This window comes from Wyeomyia smithii, chromosome 2 (assembly GCF_029784165.1).
Source record: "Wyeomyia smithii strain HCP4-BCI-WySm-NY-G18 chromosome 2, ASM2978416v1, whole genome shotgun sequence".
In the NCBI taxonomy this organism is placed as follows: domain Eukaryota; kingdom Metazoa; phylum Arthropoda; class Insecta; order Diptera; family Culicidae; genus Wyeomyia; species Wyeomyia smithii.
The window spans coordinates 3,097,249-3,118,020 of NC_073695.1; the positions used below are offsets into that span (position 1 = coordinate 3,097,249).

Genomic DNA, 20,772 nt, shown 5'->3' on the forward strand with positions numbered 1-20,772 from the left:
GCTGAAGAAAGAATTTTCATTATTTTTTTTTCGTCATTTTCAAATTGACGTTCTACGAACACCAAACAGCTCGGAGCTTCTTTTTAAACTGCTAGAATAATACGTAATTTTTGCTCCGAAGTCAATTAAATACGTTTTCAGCGATTCATTTTTCACAAAACTATAACACAGGTAAATTTTAACAGATTTGACACTTGGTTGCCAGAATAACAAGCAAATAAATTTAGTTCATAGAACTATACAGACACATGCGTAGGGTACATATGAGAATTATGTTTTTAATGCGCTTTCTACAACTAAAACTCCATTACTCTCGATTTAGAATTTCTTTGAAGAAGCGTTATAAAATCGAAATAGAAAGCGTGAGAAAACCAAGCGTGAATTTGCCGAGTAGTGATAAAAACAAATGTTGATGATATCCAAACTGCCCTTTTCAGGGCAACTAAACAATTAGGAGACTTTGGAAGTAAAAGCTCTTTTCAGACAGTATTTCGTACGACCACGTTAAGGCGCTTACGACAGTCTGCGAGATTACGGCAGTATACATGCAAAAGTTCAAGCTTTAATCATCCAATGTGTTCTTTCAATTCGCACAGAATTTGCTCTGACTTCGCACAACCAATGCGTGATACACATAACGCAAAAGTTGTACAAGGAATACATTGACAGAGATCAAAATCAGAATATGTATCATATACACAAAAATCGTAATGTCTCGGTAAACTTCGGCTTCGGGCGAACGATCAGTTCCGAGGCGCTCAAAAAACCGTTCTTTACTTTCGCGGGCCGGTGCGTATCAACGGCTCGTGCATCCCTAGAAAGCGTCAGCAACCGAAACAGCCAATAGCGAGCCTTGTTGCCGCGGAATTTATTGACGCTGGTGCCAGTAACGCAGAACCGAATGCATGTGAATGAAACCAGAGTCATAATTAAATGCAAAATGTTTTGGACTAACCTCATGTTTTTATTTATTGTTAATGATTGAATGATGTTTTCAAATGTCCTGATTCATGAAAGTGAATCGATCAGACAATAATTTCATCAATGGAGTCAGTACCCAACTTATCAGTATTGATTGCTGGTTGCACTGTTTTAACGATGCCAACCTTCTGAACATCGGCTGATGCTTTATAAGTGTAGTGGTATGGAGCTGCGCAATACACTCAAAATACGCTAGAGCATCAAATGCGTTATGCCCAACGCACATGCGTTGTACTGGTTCCAATTTTAATCAGTAAATGCGCTAATTTCGCTCATAAATGATCTGGTTACGCACACTCCAACTTTTGCGTGTAGTACTATTACTTTGAAGTGTTGTATTATTGGTTGCAGTTTAGATAAAGCTGTGCAACATTTAAACAAATTGTTGACCATAAGGCGTGATGTCGTGGCAATCTTTGGAATAACGTGCTGCAACGGATACACAACTTCGCAAAACTAGAAAACTTTTTTTTCAGGCAGAGAAATGAGCAACACAAATCTGGTCTGCGTGTCATTGAGAGCGTAAGGGAGAACCGTACAAGACGCACCAGTTGGTTAAGATGGCCCATGCTATTAATTCCCCAAAATACTCACACATGTGGCCTTTTATGACCAATTTCTTTGCTTTTCTCATAAAAAACCCAGCTTTCCTACCGTTTCCATATAAAAAAGTGTGCCATAATGACTAAAATACTCAAAAAACTGTACAATTGGCTGTGGCTCTATCCAACATGTAAATATTCAAGAATTTTATACAAGCTTTTATGATTAACTGACTTGTAAATAACACAAAACCCTGTGGTTCCTCTAACTTTCACACTTTTGAATTTTAAATCACTCATCAATTGTTTTTCTCCTACAAACCGTTATAATAAAAAATGCACCAAAGAATCTGAGTACAGCATTCGATTCGTTTTGACGACTAAAATCTCTGGTCAAAATTTCAAAATCATCGTACCACTGCGCAGTGGTCTAAATTCGAAAAGTCATGACCGCTTTAGATTCGACTGTGAAAAATTTATTTCATGTACTCAATGTCTTCAGCAGAATTGTATCATGGAACAAGGCATTACCTTTGGCGTTTTCGGTTTTTCGTTCAATCCACCTAACAGTTAAATAAAAAAAAAATATAATTTTCAATATACCAGATTGTTTTTTTTTTTCAGAAAAGTTGTGGAAAAGTTTAAAAGAAAAACAATTGCTGAATACTACAATGTCCTATCTGTACGTTAGACACGAAAAAACAGAGTATTTTGTGGAACACCCCTCCTTAAAATTAGTTTTTTGTGTATAACTTTTTCTGTGATTGTCAATTTTCCGCAGGGTTTCAGTAACAAGTTTTATTTTTGTCCACAAAGTGTTAGTGTGGTTTGTGGAGTTTGGAGTATGTGTTTCTCAGGAATCATATGATTCGATTTTTTGATTGTTCTAGCTTTTGACCAGTTGTTTTACATAATTTGTTATATTTATGACTAGTTCGGCACTTTGTCAATAAATTTAAAAATATATTCAGGCTTATATGTATATTTGCTTTTATTAAATTGTTGAGGCTTTGGATGCATGGAACATTGCCAATTTTCATATTTATTAGGCGTATTAGGCGTACATTGTTAAGAGATAATCGACGTAAACGCCGAGTTCCTGCGCGTATGTGTCGGCCGGGGGGATTAAAGCGGTTGTTCGTAACGCTTCGGTGTAAACGCGTATTCAGCCCGGGCGAGTTTTGCTGATATATGGACTTCCGGCGTGTGGTGATTTCGCGAAGTGAACCCAGATATTTCATCATATCTTTCTTATCTTCATCAACGTTAAGTCGGAGACTGCTCGCGCGTTGCATCTAAATTATTACATCGGAAATCGAAGTAGATTTCGTTGAGTCGATAAATATCATTTCAACCCCCGCGTCGGTACCTTCCATGAGGTCGTATTATCTTCAGATGGATCAACAACGCGCAATTGTTTTAGGTATAAAGAGCATCACCTTACGAGGAGATATACGGTAATTTTAAGTTGTCTCGGTTTAGTCAAAAATCCTGTATCCTCGCGTACGTTTTATTGTTGCGGTGTTACATTGTCAAACTAAATAAGTTCGAATCACATTATGAATATCGTGGCGGATGTAATAAACTTGTAGACGCGGCACTTGCTCTGAAGAACCCGACATTAGCGCATCGTTTACCAAAACGAACCCTGCTGTATACCTTCCCCTTTATCCAACATCCCAGTGATTTCTCGTGGAAGTGCAGAGGTGTTCTCGGCTTCCAATAAAGCGAGTATCACGTCAACATATTCCTATACAAACTCCTTCTTTGACCTGCATTCGGATGCGGCCGGCGCTGGTATTGCCTAATATAAAGATTTAGGTCACCTGTTTTTACACATTGAGGATGCATGTTGGTCCCAAACATCATCTGTTGGTTCTTTGTGTAATTACAGCTGATCTGGCAATAACGGAGTAGCAACCGCGGGCGGTCAATCATGCTCATGCTCAATCATGCTATAACTTTTTCTGTGATTGTCAAAACAATAATTTTTAAAAAGTCTTGAGGGAAGCTTAGTTGAATGAATAAAATCTTAGAACATTTTGCAAGGTGAAAAGTATCATTTCCAAATCAGTATTGCTCTCCCATTTCTCACTATCCACTCGGGAAAAGACGCCCACCATAGTTTCTGTAAATTTGAAAATCAAATCGTCTTTTCACTCATGAGTTAACTGAACTATTAAATCAGTCCAATTCCACAGTATGTTAAGATTTGAATCGATTTGAAGAACGAATGGTAATCGGTCAAAGGTGATACTCTAACACTGAACCGAAAGTTGCGACTCCTCTTAACGGAAACTTGAAACTATCATATATAGACGCGACTAAAATGGCGAGAGCTTCGCAATTCCTCAAAACAGTATGTGTGCAGGAATACAAAGTGAAGTGAAATTTGGAGGCAGATAAACGCTTCACGTAAACTACGAGAAACTAGTGAATACGGTTGACTTGCTATAGGTGAGATACGAAATCTGTTCGATTTCCTGGCAAAAATTTTCGTTCGACCGGCAAAGTGCCCTGGAAGACTGCAATATGAAAGATCGAAATTCACAAAATAAATCTTTTTAAGGGAGTGAATTTTTTATGTGGCCTGGAAAAGGTACTTTCGTAACTAGTCTGTAAAACAAACATTTTTTCTAGAACGCTGCACAACATATTCAATTTTCACTTAAGATAATCAATAAATAACGATCTAAAGTAAGACTACACTCAAAAATGTTAGGTGGAAATTTCCATAATTACCTAGCATCAAATTTTTAGCTATAGAATTTTAATATTTTTTATTTTTATTTATTTAATACTGTAATACAGGTCGGACTCGATTATCCGGAATTTTAGACTCTATTATCCGGAATTTGATTTTTTCGGTGTTCGTTCTTAATTTTAATTCCGAAATTTCACCTTTACCATCCCTTCTGGCATATTTGTTACCATTTACGCCACTTTCGGCATGTTTGGAACATGTTCGAATTAAGTGAAGATAATCAAAGTCCAATCTATTTATTTTGCTTCTCGAGATTTTAGCCCTTTTCGCCTCAAAAATAATTTCTGGCCACGCCACAGCATCATACAAGTAAAATAAAAAAGGAAATATTTCTTTTATATTCGTTAACCACAAATTCAAATTTTTTTCTGTGATTCGATTATCCGGAAAATTCGATTATCCGGAATGAAAAATTTTGTGGTGTTCCGTATAATCGAGTACGACCTGTATTCCCATTTCAAAAATTCTTAAAAATATCATAAAAAGTCAATTAAAATTTTAAAGAAAAATTAAACTTCCAAATAGAATAATGTAAACGATGCTAGTAAAATGGATGTTTTTGTAAGTTTACCTAGCAAAATTACCAACTTTCCTTGAATAAAAATTCTATTTTCAAGCTTCGAAAAGATTATTTGAGCACTAGAAATAAAGCACAACAGAATCGTTTGTTTGAGTTACCGCACCGTCTGAAATGAACTATTCAATTGTATTTTCACTCACATTTTGAACATGCTTCTCATTTTTGTATTGCATTGCATTTCACACACTCATCCGATAACGTTAAATAGATAATTTACAGATATCGTATAGATTATAGTTATCATTGACCTTGCGATAAAAAACAACACAACAAAGGAAGACTTTTGACTCGGAAAACAGTGTATAAAGTTGTGACATTCACTACGCTGATGGCTGCTACAGAAAACGAGCGCCAAACTGTCCGTTCTGTTTCTAAATTCTTTCAAAATGACATTTGACATTGATTTCTAGCTTCCTCAAACCATTTATATAGCGTAAATAAATTACAAGATGCAAGTTTTTATTTGAAACGTTTATTTGAAATTTTTACGTTTTTTAAAGAGCGGATAGCCATTGATATTTCCGCCTCGTAAAATGTTCGATCATGACTTACTTTTAGAATCATCTCTGCATTGGAGATTAGTTCTCACAAATACCAGCAGATCGGATGTTTGATTGGCTCAGAGCTACCACGAAAGTACAATTATTCAACTGTTTATGAATGCCAATCGATGCACAAGTTTGCATTCAACAGCCTCCCACTTATGCCAAATCGCAAACATGGCTGTGTAAAAACACATCTTCGAATCAATCGAAATCTCCTGGCATCAATTAGTCACAAATTGACTCGAGAGTTGACGAGAGCATTATAGCGATGATTTGTGCGATGAATGAAACTTTTTTTCAATCACGATCCATTTCCCGCTTTTACTAAACTCCGAGCCAGAAGAACCGAGATCAGAATGGGGGGAAGATTGAATGCGCCAAATGGTAAACGGGTTAATGGAGTCACGATCGCTTTCGTCAACCCTCGGCGATGGTCGTCGCTTGTTGCCTCCTCCTCCGAAATAAGAAACGAAATGCTAGTGCAAATGCTATGGCGCCTTAAATCAAATGCTATTAGTGATTGCTGCTTTTACGATTTTGAAGCCAAGCAACGGGATTCAACTTCAAACTTTAACGGCCGGTGATGTTCTGACAATTGTCGGACAATATACGGGTTGAAGGTGAAGATCGAATGGTGTTTTTCACTGGACATCGTGAATATCATGGGAAAATTAAAGTTAGCAAAAAACCTGGATAAACTTTTTGAAGAACCGAACTTATTTTTGTCGTTTGTGAAAAATCACATTTTTTTTTTCGTTTGACTTATTTCTTCAATGAGAAACTTAATTCAAAAGTTACTCTAAACCTAAGTTTCTGATAAAAAACAACACAATATCATCAACTCGATATATTTTTTTAAATCATTGAAATAGTTGTGTTTTTTATGGAAAAGAAAGACAACCAATATTTTGAGAATTTTTCAAAGTCAAATTTTTGTTAAAATTCATTGCTAAATCTCATGGTTAAATCATAATCAACTTATACCGTGCTGGATCGAAACCCGTACAGTATCGAAATCCGTACACCTTGATGTTTTTCTTCAGTTTTAAGCTTTATAAAAATGAAAATTCATATGATAGTTACATGTACATGTACGTTGAGCTGTTGGCCTTCTGTTAAATTAAACTATGCGCCAGTAGGCCATGAAATAAAAATATTAAAAATAAAAAATCAATCGTGAATCGATTTCAGTTGTCATTTCGTTGTATCGTTAGAAAATTTACTAAGGAAACATTTTTCAGGTAAAAACATTTTTCAAGTGGGATATAAGTGTTTTACTCTGTAAATTTTTTTGAAATTGATGGAGAAGTAAGTCTTTGTAATTTCTGATTTGTATATTGTCTGGTAAATAGTGTAAACTGTATTTATTCAATAAAAACTGTGCCGTACGGGTTTTGATCCTTGTTAATTGCTTGAATCGAAATCCGTACAGCGTGTGTATCATGTATATATTGTTGAACTTTCTTCTTGTTTTCAGCATATAATGGAAGAAAACAAGTATAAATCTACGGCAAACAATTTCGAAGGAGCTGTGACTGAGGTAGGCAAGGAAAAGTCATACCGGAAAGCTTCGATAGGTTCCGGCGTTCCGGTAACTACAATAAGGGGTGCCGCAACGAAACGCTACGGAAATTGCACTATTTCAGTTGATATAAAATATTAGAAAACCGTGTGATACTTTATGAACCAATTGATCCTCAAAATATATTTATTCGTAAATTCAAAGATAAATTATCAATAAAAGATGTTCATTTATGTACTTCTATATCTATACGGATTTTGATTTATTTCTGTATGGACTTTGATCCAGTCTATATCGCGTGTGTGCGGATTTCGATTCAAAAGTGTACGGGTTTTGATTCAGGCAAAAAACAGTGTACGGATTTCGATTCAAAACATTTTCTATTTAAACATGATTTTTTCGAGTTTCAGAGTGATTTTAATCATTTTGCTTTAAAATAGTGATAAAATATAAGTAGACCTACAAGTAAACATGTCAGTTTAAAGCAATATGTGATTTCTTGATTTTATATTGACCGTCAAAGATTATCATGTGCTTAGGTGTCCGGATTTCGATCCAGCACGGTAATCTCTAAATCAGAAGCAAAAATATATCACATACTAACCGCATCTTGCAAGCTGAAGCTCCTCCGATCTTTCTTGGTTCACTTGCAAATACAAAATCAGCTGACGAGCGGCAAGAAACTAGCTGGAATTTCACACCTGCGCAAGAAGCTTGTATCCTCCCAGTTCCAGTGGGTGGGTGGTTTTAGTTCACTGACAGATTCGACACTGTTGCTTCTTTTCGGAAGAAACCAACAGAAAAAAAAACTTTTCTTCTTCAGCAAGCGTAAACCGTACTGTTTTCCTGTCAATCGATCGAACCGATCTATCACTCCGCTTTTCACGTCTGGCGATTTTTGCGCTCGCGAATTGCAGTCAAAAAAGAAGCAGCCTTACATAAACTTTTATTTTCACAGCAGCAGCAGCACTTTCGATCACATTCACTCTCGATCTGATCCAACTACCGAGACGGTTTGGTACCGACTGACGAATGAAGTCTGTTGCTTTCTGGGCCCAGTGTACCGAAGCGCCCCCGTTTGCTTACTTGCTTGCCTGCACTTGAATGGCGCGGCAGCTTAAGACCCCACGACGAAACGAAACGAAACCGATCCGAGACGAACAAACAAACTACATACAATTGGAGCCCCCCGGTTGCAGTTGGGCGGAAAAAAATGAAAAATTCACTTTTGCTGCGCTTTCGGCATAAACATGAACCAGCGGCTGTGTGCAACCAACGCGAGATGCATGAAATTAAGCACCGCAGCAGCCACTTCTTCAGTGTTTTCCCACTAGTGTTAGTTTTTGTTGTTCCAAACGCGAATCTCCGGCGCACTCGTGATGTTCCTCACGCTAATTATGCCTTTGCTGTGCTGCTATCCACATATAATATGACTTGAACGAAAGCATGCTGTTTTTACTTTTTCATTTCTGGTTCACTTGATGCTTGCGATCGCAATTGAAATCTACATTCGCCCGTTGCATTTCTGCCCACATGCACATGCACTGCACTTTACTTCGTCGGACGATCCTTCGGAAGGATGATGCTGACTATCGCCAAAAGCTGTTGCTCGCTGGTCCGCTTCGAGTGGCCAAATGTTCTGCTCTAGTGCAGCAATTTTTAGTTTTATATGTCAAAGCCCCACCGGAATTGGAAAACCGCACGTGAACACGAAACCAGAATGTTGTAGTGGTTATGGTTAAATAGTGAAAAAACCTAAACAACAAATAATCACTTTGAATGGTCTGGCTTCTGCTACGGTGTAGGGTTTCGAGACTCTATCATCAGAGCAGAGCTTCATTCATCGATCGAATTTTACGCGCCAATTTCCCAACGGCGCATCATCAAAGCACAGACTTTTTGGTGCAAGCAGGACAGCCATTGTTGATGGGAACGAACGGTGTGGAACAGTTTCTGCATAGAGTGACGCGAGTTTGTCGTCATTTCAATGGCATGAAATTGGGCAAAATTCCTAGGTCAAACTCTTGAAAGGTCATGCACTTGTTTTTCATGGAAGTTCGAGCTTTTTTTACTAGCGTCAGAAAGGGTCCGAGATTACAAAGAAGAAAAAAATCAGCATCCGTTTTCTTATTGCTTAAAAAATAGTGCATTTGTTTGTGGAATGGGGGTGAAATTGATTAAAATATATTGCACTCATCAATAACAGATTTAGCTATGAGGACTTATCGTGTTACTTGAAAGATATTCACGTTTCAAACATGCATATGAAAATATCACAAAATTCTGATATCATATCTCGCTATGCTAATGCGCTACGCTAATGAAATATTTGAGTTGATTTTAAAATATCTCATTGAAAGTAAGTTTTTAAGTGAAAATTGTTCGTTATTGATTATTTATAATATATTAAGTTATGCATTCAGTGTTCAATAAATTGAAAATATCTGAATCAGTCATTTTCGTGATTTTCAATGCAAGCTACTGGTTTGTTGTTGAAATATCAACTTTGTTATTTATATAGTCTTGAAGGCACAATATTTTGGTATTATTTTTTGTTATTTTACCATTTATCTAAGCCATATTAAGATCAAAATTAAGTGTATTTCCAATATCTGGTTGTGATATTATAATGATATTTTCTCCTGCTCGGGTAGGGCTTCCCAGAACTGCAATAATTCTGGAATCCTGAGGACACATCCTCCAAATGATAGGAAATATTGTTACGAACATGCTTTTCTTCGGCGCCAACTGAACCAGCCTCGATTTAAAAAAACTTCCTTAAAACATGGCTAGTAATTCAATTTTCCATTAAACCTAATCCTTTTATTTTTTTTCAGGATACTTAGAGCCCAAACTATGAGGAAATAATGAAACAATTATTAGTTTGTTTAAAGTCAATTTATTCTTTCCAACTAATTACTTTTATCCATCAACATTCAAGTTCATTGAAGGCAGACTGTGTGTGCAGTAGGGTGGGACAAAAAATGAATATTACCTCCCATGCACTTTTCGTGTTCCTTATGGGTCCTGTAACAACTGTGTAACTTTTCAGATTGATCGGTGGAACCCCTGATTTGCGCCCGATTTTTAAAGTTTCCATACGATTTTATATGGGAAAATCCACATTTTCAAAACTTATCCTCATTCTGTGCCGAACACGCATCAGTATCGGACGTGTGATCGGTGATTGCTCCGATAGAATATAAAACAAAAGACGTGTGAACAAGTGTTGGCATTGTTTGCCTGGTCAAGTGAAATAAATCCGGGTTCAAGGTCGTGCCTTTGTGCAACTGTTTCGCATCGTGACTGCCAGCTGGTGCGTAAGCCGATTTGGCTGCTGGCTGAATTGTGCTACAGCAGTGGACGAGACACAAAAGAGGAAAAAGAAGAAGCCATCAGTTGACAGTGAGTTGTATCGCTGTGTGGAGTGATCTCACACCTGGCTCGCTGCTGGTGGCTGTTTGGTGCTGCTGTATTGGTGCTGCTGGCTGTAACGGCTGCAACTTCGAACGATCGGACAACCAACCTTACTGAAAGGAAGAAGTAAAGAGGTACGTGCTCTTGTCGGCGCTAGTGCGCTAGACTTAGCGGGATGGATGTAGATCCCTCGCCTCCCGCGCCACCATCCCCGAACCCCTCTGACCCTGACCCTTCTGTTACCCCCTCCCCTGTTCATTCTTCAGTTCCCCCTCGCCCCAGGCTTTACCCAGACGGAGCCCAGGGCAGCTATACTGTCTATTTTCGGCCAAAGGCGGGACCGAGATCGAAACAGTTGAACCTCTTGCAGATTTCTAAAGACCTGACGAAGGAGTGCAAGGCCGTGACCGAAATTTCCAAGGTCCGGCCTAACAAGCTCCGTGTCGTGGTCAGTAACCTGAGAGAGGCCAACGATATAGCTTGCTCTGAGCTCTTCACACGCGAGTATCGCGTTTACATACCCACACGAGACGTGGAGATCGACGGTGTCATAACCGATTGAGTCTGTCCGTCGAGTGTATACTTCAAAGTGCCAAAGGGTGCTTTAAAAACAAAACCTGTCCCGATGTAAAGGTGCTCGACTGCAAGCAATTGCGGTCAGCATCGATCATCGGTGGCAAAACAGTATACACCCCGTCAGACTCGTTTCGAGTTACGTTCGCCGGGTCAGCGCTACCAAGCCACGTCTCGATCCACCGGGTTCGTCTCCCTGTGCGATTATATGTGCCTCGCGTCATGAACTGCCTGAATTGTAAGCAGTTAGGCCACACCGCCGCCTACTGCTGCAATAAGGCACGTTGTGGCAAGTGTGGGGAGAATCTTGCGGATGATTCCTGCAGTAAAAATGCTGAAAAATGCATTCACTGTGGGGAGAGTCAGCATGAGCTCTCGACATGTGCGGTGTACATGCAGCGCAGGGATAAAATAAAGAGGTCTCTCAAAGAGCGTTCGAAGCGTTCTTACGCTGAGATGCTGAAGAAGACCGTTACCACTTCTCCCATTACATCAAACCCTTATGATCTGTTGTCCTCTGATGAAACCGATTCTGACGATTCACCAGCGGGAACATCTTACGCCAATCCTGGGGAGTCTAGAAAGAGGAAAAATATTTCCTCTCCTAAACTTCCCAGGAAAGGTCCTAAGATTTCTCAAAGTGAAATGAAAGTTACAAGCAAACCAAACAGTGCTGCGGAAAAACCGAAGCAAACTCCTCCTGGGCTTGCAAATTTAAAGTCCCAGAAGGAGTTCCCAGCACTGCCAGGAACATCTAAAACCCCAGTTGTTCCTTTTGCACATCCAGTTGATGAAACAAACTCTGGATTAGTGAAATTTTCTGACATTGTGGACTGGATTTTTGAAAATTTCAATGTACCCGATCCAATTAAAATTTTTCTTACAGCATTTCTCCCAACAGTTAGATCATTTTTGAAGCAGTTGACTGCCCAATGGCCCCTCCTTGCAGCGATTGTATCCTTCGATGCCTAATTCAACTGCGTATATGAAGGATTCTATCTCTGTCTTACAGTGGAATTGTAGAAGTATTTTACCAAAAATTGATTCGTTTAAAGTTTTGATAAATAAAAACAAATGCGATGCATTTTCCCTTTGTGAAACTTGGCTTACTTCAAATATTGATCTCAACTTCCATGATTTTAATATTATTCGCCTTGATCGAGACACCCCATATGGAGGAGTACTTTTAGGGATTAAAAGGGCTATTCTTTCTATCGTATTAACCTCCCCTCGATTCCAGGCATCGAAGTTGTCGCATGTCAAATGACAATACAAGGTAAAGAGCTTTGTATTGCCTCAATATATATTCCTCCCAGAGCACAGGTTGGGCAACGGCTGCTCTTTGATTTAATAGAACTTCTCCCCTCGCCACGTTTGATTTTGGGAGACTTCAACTCTCATGGTGTGGCTTGGGGTTCCCCCTACAATGATAACCGCTCCTCTTTAATCTATAACCTTTGCGATGACTTCGACATGACTATTTTAAACAACGGCGAAATGACACGTATCCCGAAACCTCCAGCGCGCCCAAGCGCTTTGGATCTATCCTTATGTTCGACGTCGCTACGGTTGGATTGCACATGGAAGGTAATCCTCGATCCTCACGGTAGCGACCATTTGCCTATCCTTATTTCAATTAATAACGGGTCAACTTGCATGCGACCAGTTGACATTCCGTATGACCTCACACGGAATGTCGATTGGAAGTTATACGAGGAAATGATTTCAAAAGCGGTCGAGTCGATTCAACATCATCCACCACTTGAAGAATACAACCTCCTCGCGGGCTTGATTCTCGACGCCGCGTTGCAAGCCCAAACGAAGAAATATCCCGGCGTAACGATTAAAGAACGGCTTCCCACTCCGTGGTGGGACCAAGAGTGCTCCGATGTCTACACGCAAAGATCCGACGCGTTTTTGGCCTACCAGAAGGGAGGTATACCTGGCGACTATTTACGGTATTCGGGGCTTGATACCAAGCTTAAAAGCTTGGCTAAAGCAAAGAAACGCGGATATTGGCGTCGGTTCGTGAACGAGACGTCGAGGGAGACATCGATGAGCACTCTTTGGAACGCAGCCCGAAGAATGCGGAATCGCGTAACGGTCAACGAAAGCGAGGAGTCTTCAAGTAGGTGGATATTTGATTTTGCCAGGAAAGTATGTCCGGACTCTGTTCCTGAGCAAAATATTGTTCGTGATGCGTCTCCGGGCCACGACGCGATAGAATCACCTTTTACGATGGCAGAATTTTCAGTTGCCCTCCTGTCCTGTAACAATAACGCGCCTGGGTTAGATAGAATCAAATTCAACTTGTTGAAGAATCTACCCGGCAATGCCAAGAGGCGCTTGTTGAACTTGTTCAATAAGTTCCTGGAGCAAAACATTGTACCGCAGGATTGGAGGCAAGTGAAGGTGATCGCCATCCAAAAACCAGGGAAACCAGCTTCTGATCACAACTCTTATAGGCCGATTGCAATGCTATCCTGTATCCGGAAATTGATGGAAAAAATGATACTCCGTCGTTTAGACCATTGGGTCGAATCAAATGGTCTACTATCAGATACTCAATTTGGCTTCCGCCGCGCCAAAGGGACGAATGATTGTCTTGCGTTGCTTTCAACAGATATTCAGCTGGCGTATGCTCGCAAAGAACAAATGGCGTCTGCGTTCTTGGACATTAAGGGGGCTTTTGATTCCGTTTCTATTGACATTCTTTCGGGTAAACTTCACCGACGAGGATTTTCTCCAATTTTGAACAATTTTTTGCACAATTTGTTGTCCGAAAAGCACATGCATTTTACGAACGGCGATTTGGCAACTTTTCGCATTAGCTACATGGGTCTTCCCCAGGGCTCATGTTTAAGTCCCCTTCTTTACAACTTTTATGTAAATGACATCGACGAATGTCTGGCAAATTCATGCACGATAAGACAACTTGCAGACGACAGTGTAATCTCTGTTACAGGAGCCAAAGCTGCCGATTTGCAAGGACCATTGCAAGATACCTTGGACAATTTGTCTGCTTGGGCTTTACAGCTAGGTATCGAATTCTCTCCGGAGAAGACTGAGATAGTAGTTTTTTCTAGGAAGCATGAACCTGCTCAGCTTCAAACACAATTAATGGGTAAAACGATTTCTCGGGTTTTGGTACACAAATATCTTGGTATCTGGTTCGACTCTAAAGGCACCTGGGGTTGTCACGTGAGGTATCTGATGAAAAAATGTCAACAAAGAGTGAATTTTCTTCGTACAATAACCGGACAATGGTGGGGAGCCCATTCAGGAGACCTTATAAGGCTTTACCAAACAACGATATTGTCTGTTATTGAATACGGGTGTTTCTGCTTCCGCTCCGCAGCAAACACACATTTGATCAAACTGGAGCGAATACAATATCGTTGTTTGCGTATCGCCTTGGGTTGCATGCAATCGACCCATACGATGAGTTTGGAGATCTGAGCCGGAGTTCTACCGTTGAAAAACCGCTTTTGGAGCCTGTCTTCTCGTATTCTTATCAAATGTGAGGTCTTGAACCGTCTCGTGATTGAAAACTTGAAAGGTTAATCGAACTTAATTCTCAACCCCGTTTTATGACATTGTATTTCCATCACATGTCCCAAAATATTAACCCTTCTTCGAATATTCAAAATCGTGTCGACTTATCAAATACTTCTGATTCTACTGTGTTTTTCGATACATCCATGATAGAAGAAACTCGTGGAATCCCGGATCATTTACGCGTGCAGCAGATCCCCAAATTTTTTTCCAATAAATATCGAAACATCAATTGCAACAATATGTTCTACACTGACGAATCACTTCTTGATGGGTCCACTGGCTTCGGTATTTTCAATAACAATTTAACCGTCTCCCATAAGCTCGAGAATCCTGCTTCTGTTTACGTCGCAGAATTGGCTGCAATTAAGTACACCCTAGGGATTATCGAAAAAATGCCCACGGACCATTATTTCATCTCTACGGACAGTCTCAGTTCCATTGAGGCTCTCCGATCGATGAAAGATGTTAAGCACTCTCCGTATTTCCTGGGGAAAATACGGGAACATCTGAGTGCTTTATCCGAAAAATCGTTTCAGATTACCTTAGCGTGGGTCCCTTCTCACTGCTCGATACCGGGCAATGAGAAAGCGGACTCTTTGGCTAAGGTGGGCGCAACAAACGGTGATATTTATGAAAGACCAATTGCTTTTAATGAATTTTTCGCACTTGTACGTCAGAATACGATCATCAGTTGGCAAAATGCTTGGACCAGAGGGGAATTGGGAAGGTGGTTACATTCCATAATCCCCAAAGTATCGACGAACCCGTGGTTCAAGGGGTTGGATGTAGGTCGGGATTTCATTTGCGTGATGTCCCGGCTTATGTCCAATCACTATAGATTTGACACGCATCTCCGTCGTGTTGGGCTCGGGGAGAGTGGTATCTGTGCCTGTGGTGAAGGTTATCACGACATAGAGCACGTTGTTTGGTCATGCCCTGTACACCGTGACGCCAGGTCTAGATTAATAGCTTCCCTGCAGGCCGAAGGTAGGCAGCCGGCTGTTCCTGTTCGTGATGTCTTGGCGAGCCGTGACCTATCCTACATGTCCCTTTTATACGTTTTCCTGAAATCCATCCACGCCCCAGTTTAGTCCTATCCCCTTCCGCCTACATCCAACCAAACGACAAGAACACGTTAAGACCCCGGATCCGGAAACAGCAATCAGACCCGCACGATACTCTCAAGGCCCGATGGAAACAACCCAATATGCCAGTCCGTAATATCTTGGCCCAGCAGCGGAACATATTCAATATGCTGCTTACCTATGGCGATGGAAAACCATCAAACAACAAATCAGTGCTTTTAATGCAAAACATTCTAGCTTTAAGTTAGATTTAGTTTCAGCTCGTAGTCGGCAGCGAGGATAAAAAATTTGCTTTTAGTTATTAAGATACTTTAGAAAGTAAGCTACCAGATATAATTGGCGCCGTTAAACATTAAATTGTATTTGTGCCGTGTCAAATAAATTATAGATGAAGAAAAAAAAACTTATCCTCTAGAAATTTCCAGTTGGTTCCTAAAAATATACCAATACATGATATTTGTAGGAAATTTTCCTGGGAATAATTCTTCTGAAGACTGTAAGGCGCTACAAAATTTGTAGAAAAAGTTATTCACCTTAAACTGTTCGAATGTCTGACGAACGGCCCAACATTGAATTTTTCCAGCAACACTGCTGTTGCAAATTCAACAACAGTTTCACGTAGAATTAAGCTTAAAGGCGTGATTTTTTGCTCATAGTATCTTCGGAGAAAATGCTTAGAATATCAATCCCTATATTTTGATAGTATTCGTTGTGTGATTTATACCCCTAGAAGTGAGAAATCAGCTTTCTAAACATCCCTAGTGAAAAGCATTTTCGTGTAGGATTAAGCTTGAAGGCATGATATTTTGCTCACGTTATCTTCATTATCAAAGAGCTTGCTTAAAATATTAACTATCAAGTTTTAATGTAGATTGACTAGGGGGAATAAGCTTTCTAAACACCCACGTCGTGTGACAACTCATACCCTGGTGTCTTTCAGAAAGGAGTTTGGTAGATACATAGCTACAATTTGCGCAGATACATGGCCAGCAGGTCCTTACGAACCAATAAGGTATACACAGGTGAGGAAGAAGAAGACATTCGTCTGTTCTAGTAGCGAAAAAAGGTAAACAAAAGCAGGTGTTTGGATAGTGATGAAGATCTCGGTCAACAAGCAAATGCCATTTGAAACCAGGCATGTCCAAACCCACCACATCACTGCGTGTGTGTTTTAGGCGATGACACGGAGGGTATTTTCATTGCCCTTCAGTGCTTATACAAAACGGAAACCCACAGTGTTCTGAATAAAACAGCCCTTCAGAAGCTTCGGCTAACACAGGCCCGAGTGCTCCCGACTTCGTGAGCCCTCGGGAGCCCGTTTGCTGACACGTGTTTTTTCAAACGCTTTTCCCCGAAGATACTATGAGCAAAAAATCACGCTTTCAAGCTCAATTCTACGCGAAACTGTTTCTCATCACGTTGTTGATTTTGCAACAGCAGCATGCTGCAGCAGTGTTGCTGGAAATATTCAATGTTGAGCCGTTCGTCAGACATTCGAACAGTTTAAGGTGAATAACTTTTTCTACAAATTTTGTAGCGCCTTACAGTCTTCAGGAAAATTATCCCCAGGAAAATTTCCTACAAATATCATGTATTGGTATATTTTTAGGAGCCAACTGGAAATTTCTAGAGGATAAGTTTTGATAAAGTGGATTTTCCCACATAAAAAATTGTAGGAAAACTTTAAAAATCGGGCGCAAATCAGGGGTTCCACCGATCGATCTGAAAAGTTACACAGTCGTTACAGGACCCATAAGGAACACGAAAAGTGCATGGGAGCGAAAAAATTACACCAACGCTTTTTTCCCATACAACAGTGTCCCAGTCTAGTGTGCAGCCTGGGAAGTGAAAAATAAGCGAACTGAGCACAGATTTGAAAAAGTATACCGAATCCAGACGGGACATGAACCCGAAATCTCCTTGTCTCCAGCATGGTGTTTTGACCAATTCCGTCTCGTCTGGATGCGGTATGTTTTTCCAAATCTGTATCATATTTTCAGTTCGTTTATTTTCCGCCCCCCAGCTGCACACACTGTCTGCCTTAATGAACTCAATTTATTCTGTTGAGAATTTTTTTGCCCTTGAGAAAGGAGATTTTTCAAGCAGGTTTTGCCGTTCAACCCTCAAAATTGGGTATTAAACTAATAATAGAACAAACAAAACAGTACCGTTTCGATTTTATCACGATCAAAAAACACTTTCCATTAAATCTAAGCTGTGAATTCGAGGAAGCGATGGAGGTTAGCATTCTTTGTTGAATAGCATTGAAATCTAGCAAAAAGTACTGATTTTTATCATTTTACCAAGGCCACAGTTTCGCTGAATTCACGGGAAGATGTTTTTTAACCGGTAAAAAATCGAACAGCACTATACTAAGATGCTAAGTAACTAGCAAATGAATTCCTTGAGGAATTATTCCAATTTTGACGGTTTTCTCCTACAACCATTAGCAGATGATGTTTTCTGGCCAGCTTTCAAACCGAACTCGTTTTAATCTCCTGCTACTCCAAAAGCGCTTTCTGCAGGATTATTGATAACTATCGAGCTAGCACATTTTGATGTGGCATCAAGATAATCATATCTTATCCAGGCTGGTATCATCCCCGTTCAAACTGCTGTCAAGCCACAGTATATCAAAAAACTATAGTTACTTCTCCGTGTTTTAATCTTCTAAATTCTTTGCAGGCGAAATTTTTTCATTGTTGGAATGCCATTTCCACTGCTCTTCTTTTTCAAGTTTCGTATCATCTTCCCTACGACATGAATATTTTTATCGAAAAGCAGTTTTTCAACGGTATTTGGCTGGTGATAGTATTAGATTTGATAACTACTTTGATGATTGAATATCAAAATGTGCTTGAAAAGTCTCTTTTCCAAACGATAAAAAAAAATAAGCAAAATACACTGACTGTAAACAAACCGAAACAATTCTTTGCCGAAAAGTTTGTGCCCTTAGAAACCTGCAAATGTGTTCTGAACAGTGGTGGGCAGCGCTAACTGGAAAATTAAGCTCGATAATCACTATACGCTAAACGCCAAACCCATATTAGCGGAACATTCGCTAATCGCTAACTTATAAATACATAAAGCCATAAAAGCATACGAAAATAATGACTTTTGAGTGCCATTTACAACAAGAGGTTCAAAATTCATAAAACGGCCATACTTGAAGATCTTGCGAAAACAAGAAGCAACAAAAATGATTCTGCTTTTATGTAAAATAAATACTTTTTAAAATGTTTTTAGAAACTCAAATATTATATGAATCGAAAAAGTAGAACCGAACTTGCCGTAATTTCTAGCGCATTGCAACATGCAGAAATTTTCGGCGTTCCAAAAATTAAATCTAGATCACCTTGAGCTTGTTCGCCAGAAGCTGCTATGGCTTATACGATAACTGGAACCCTATTCTAGAGTAAAAAGACTGACTAAAGAGTGGAATTCTAGACAATTGAGACAGTTGAACGTTGTTTGAATGAAATATATGTTCCAAAAGTAACTTTCGCAGTTCATCATTCGAAACAATTTTTGTACGCCTCCAGCCGCTCACAGCTTTTGAAAATAGTTTTTTGTCGTTTCTCTACAAAATTATCCAACTAGCGATTAGCGTTTCGAAGGCCAAAATTATAGCGATGCTAACAGTCCACTAACCAGCTCAAACATTAGTGAAATCGCTAAACCGCTAACTCAATATTAGCGTCGCTAATTAGCGATAAGCGAATTAGCGGAATGGTGCACACCACTGGTTTTGAATTTAACATGAGAATCATAAGAATCGAGAATGCTCGTAACAGCTTATTTTAATCATTTGAAGGATGAGCCCCCCGGATTACAGATTTGACGCAATACTAGCACGCTCTACTGACCACTATTACATTCAAACATTTTATGATGGTTTTTGACTTATATTTTTAATTAAATTAAATGTTTTCTCAATCGGTTCCACTCAAATCCAGGACAAAACCCCCGCGAAAAAAAATATATGTGTAGTAAGAAGTAGAACGACAATAAATTGTATGAAAGAAATTTGATCTTCGAATATCGCTTGAAAGTGGGGAGCATCGTAGCCGCACGGTTCTAGAGTCCGCTTTGATAATAAGGTGGTCATGGGTTCGAATCTTAGTTGAATCAGGCCATTTGGTTGTCAAATAGGGTGTCCCAAGAAAAAATCGATGTTGAAAAAGTCAAGGTGCTCAGCCCTAAAATGAAAGACAATGTCATTTCTAGCATTTTTGTAGAACATTTCGATTTTCTAAAAAATTGTTTTCAGGTTGCCCAAACATGATTTATGAAAAATGACTTTTTTCAAATACAAAATCACCCTTTTGCATTTTTGCCTTTCTCCTAGAAACCTAGAAAGGTATAGCAATCACTGCAAAAACTAAAGGTATAAAAGTGCTCAAAAGGGCCGGATGTCGTATATCACTCGTCTCAGTTCGACGAGCTGAGCATTTTCTGTATGTGTGTGTGTGTGTGTGTGTGTATGTGTGTGTGTGTGTGTGTGTGTGTGTGTGTGTGTGTGTGTATTGAAGGCCCTATTGAATTTTATTGTAATAGGATTTTTAGAATTTTATTGTAATCGGATTTTTGTTATGTATCAAAATGTGAAAATCACGAAACATCAATATCTCAGAAACTACACAACCGATTTGAACATAATTAATTTCAAAAGAACGGGCTACCTAGAAAAACCCTTTACTTTTGAATTTTATGAAGATTGAACCTGTGGTTCAGAATTTATGGAAATAAACGTGTTCTGGAGACTATTCAATCTCACTCATGTTTCTCAGAGATGACTGGACCGATTTTCATAAAATTAGTGTCATATGGAAGGTCTTGCTGCCCCATAAGACCCTATTGATTTTTTTTTGTAATCGGACTATTACTTTGCCTGTTATGTTTAAAATGTGAAATCCAGGTATGAAAAGAAACATATTCCAAAGACTACATAAACTCACTTACTTTTCTCAGAGATGGTTGAACCGATTTCCACAAAATTAATGTCAAATGAAAGGTCCAGCTGCCTCATAACACCCCATTGAATTTAACTGTAATCAGACTGTACTTCGTCTGTAATGTATTTTGAATTTGAACAATATTGATATAAGATGAACGGGCTAGTTAAGGGTTAACTGATGAATTATGATTGAACACGTGGTTTCGAATGTTGGCTGCCCTATACGCTCCCATTTCATTTGATTATAA

At 39.4% G+C, this 20,772-nt stretch overlaps 1 protein-coding gene across 1 annotated transcript in view; it reads right to left on the minus strand.

Annotated features, from left to right (window-relative positions):
- The window catches only part of LOC129726132 (uncharacterized), a 44,677-nt gene extending 36,142 nt beyond the window's left edge, over window positions 1-8,535 (minus strand). The window contains exon 1 of the mRNA XM_055682793.1: window positions 7,539-8,535. Within this exon, the coding sequence (XP_055538768.1) occupies window positions 7,539-7,543 (5 nt within the window). The 5' untranslated portion in view covers window positions 7,544-8,535. The remainder of the gene's footprint in view (window positions 1-7,538) is intronic.
- Between the last annotated feature and the right edge of the window lie 12,237 nt (window positions 8,536-20,772).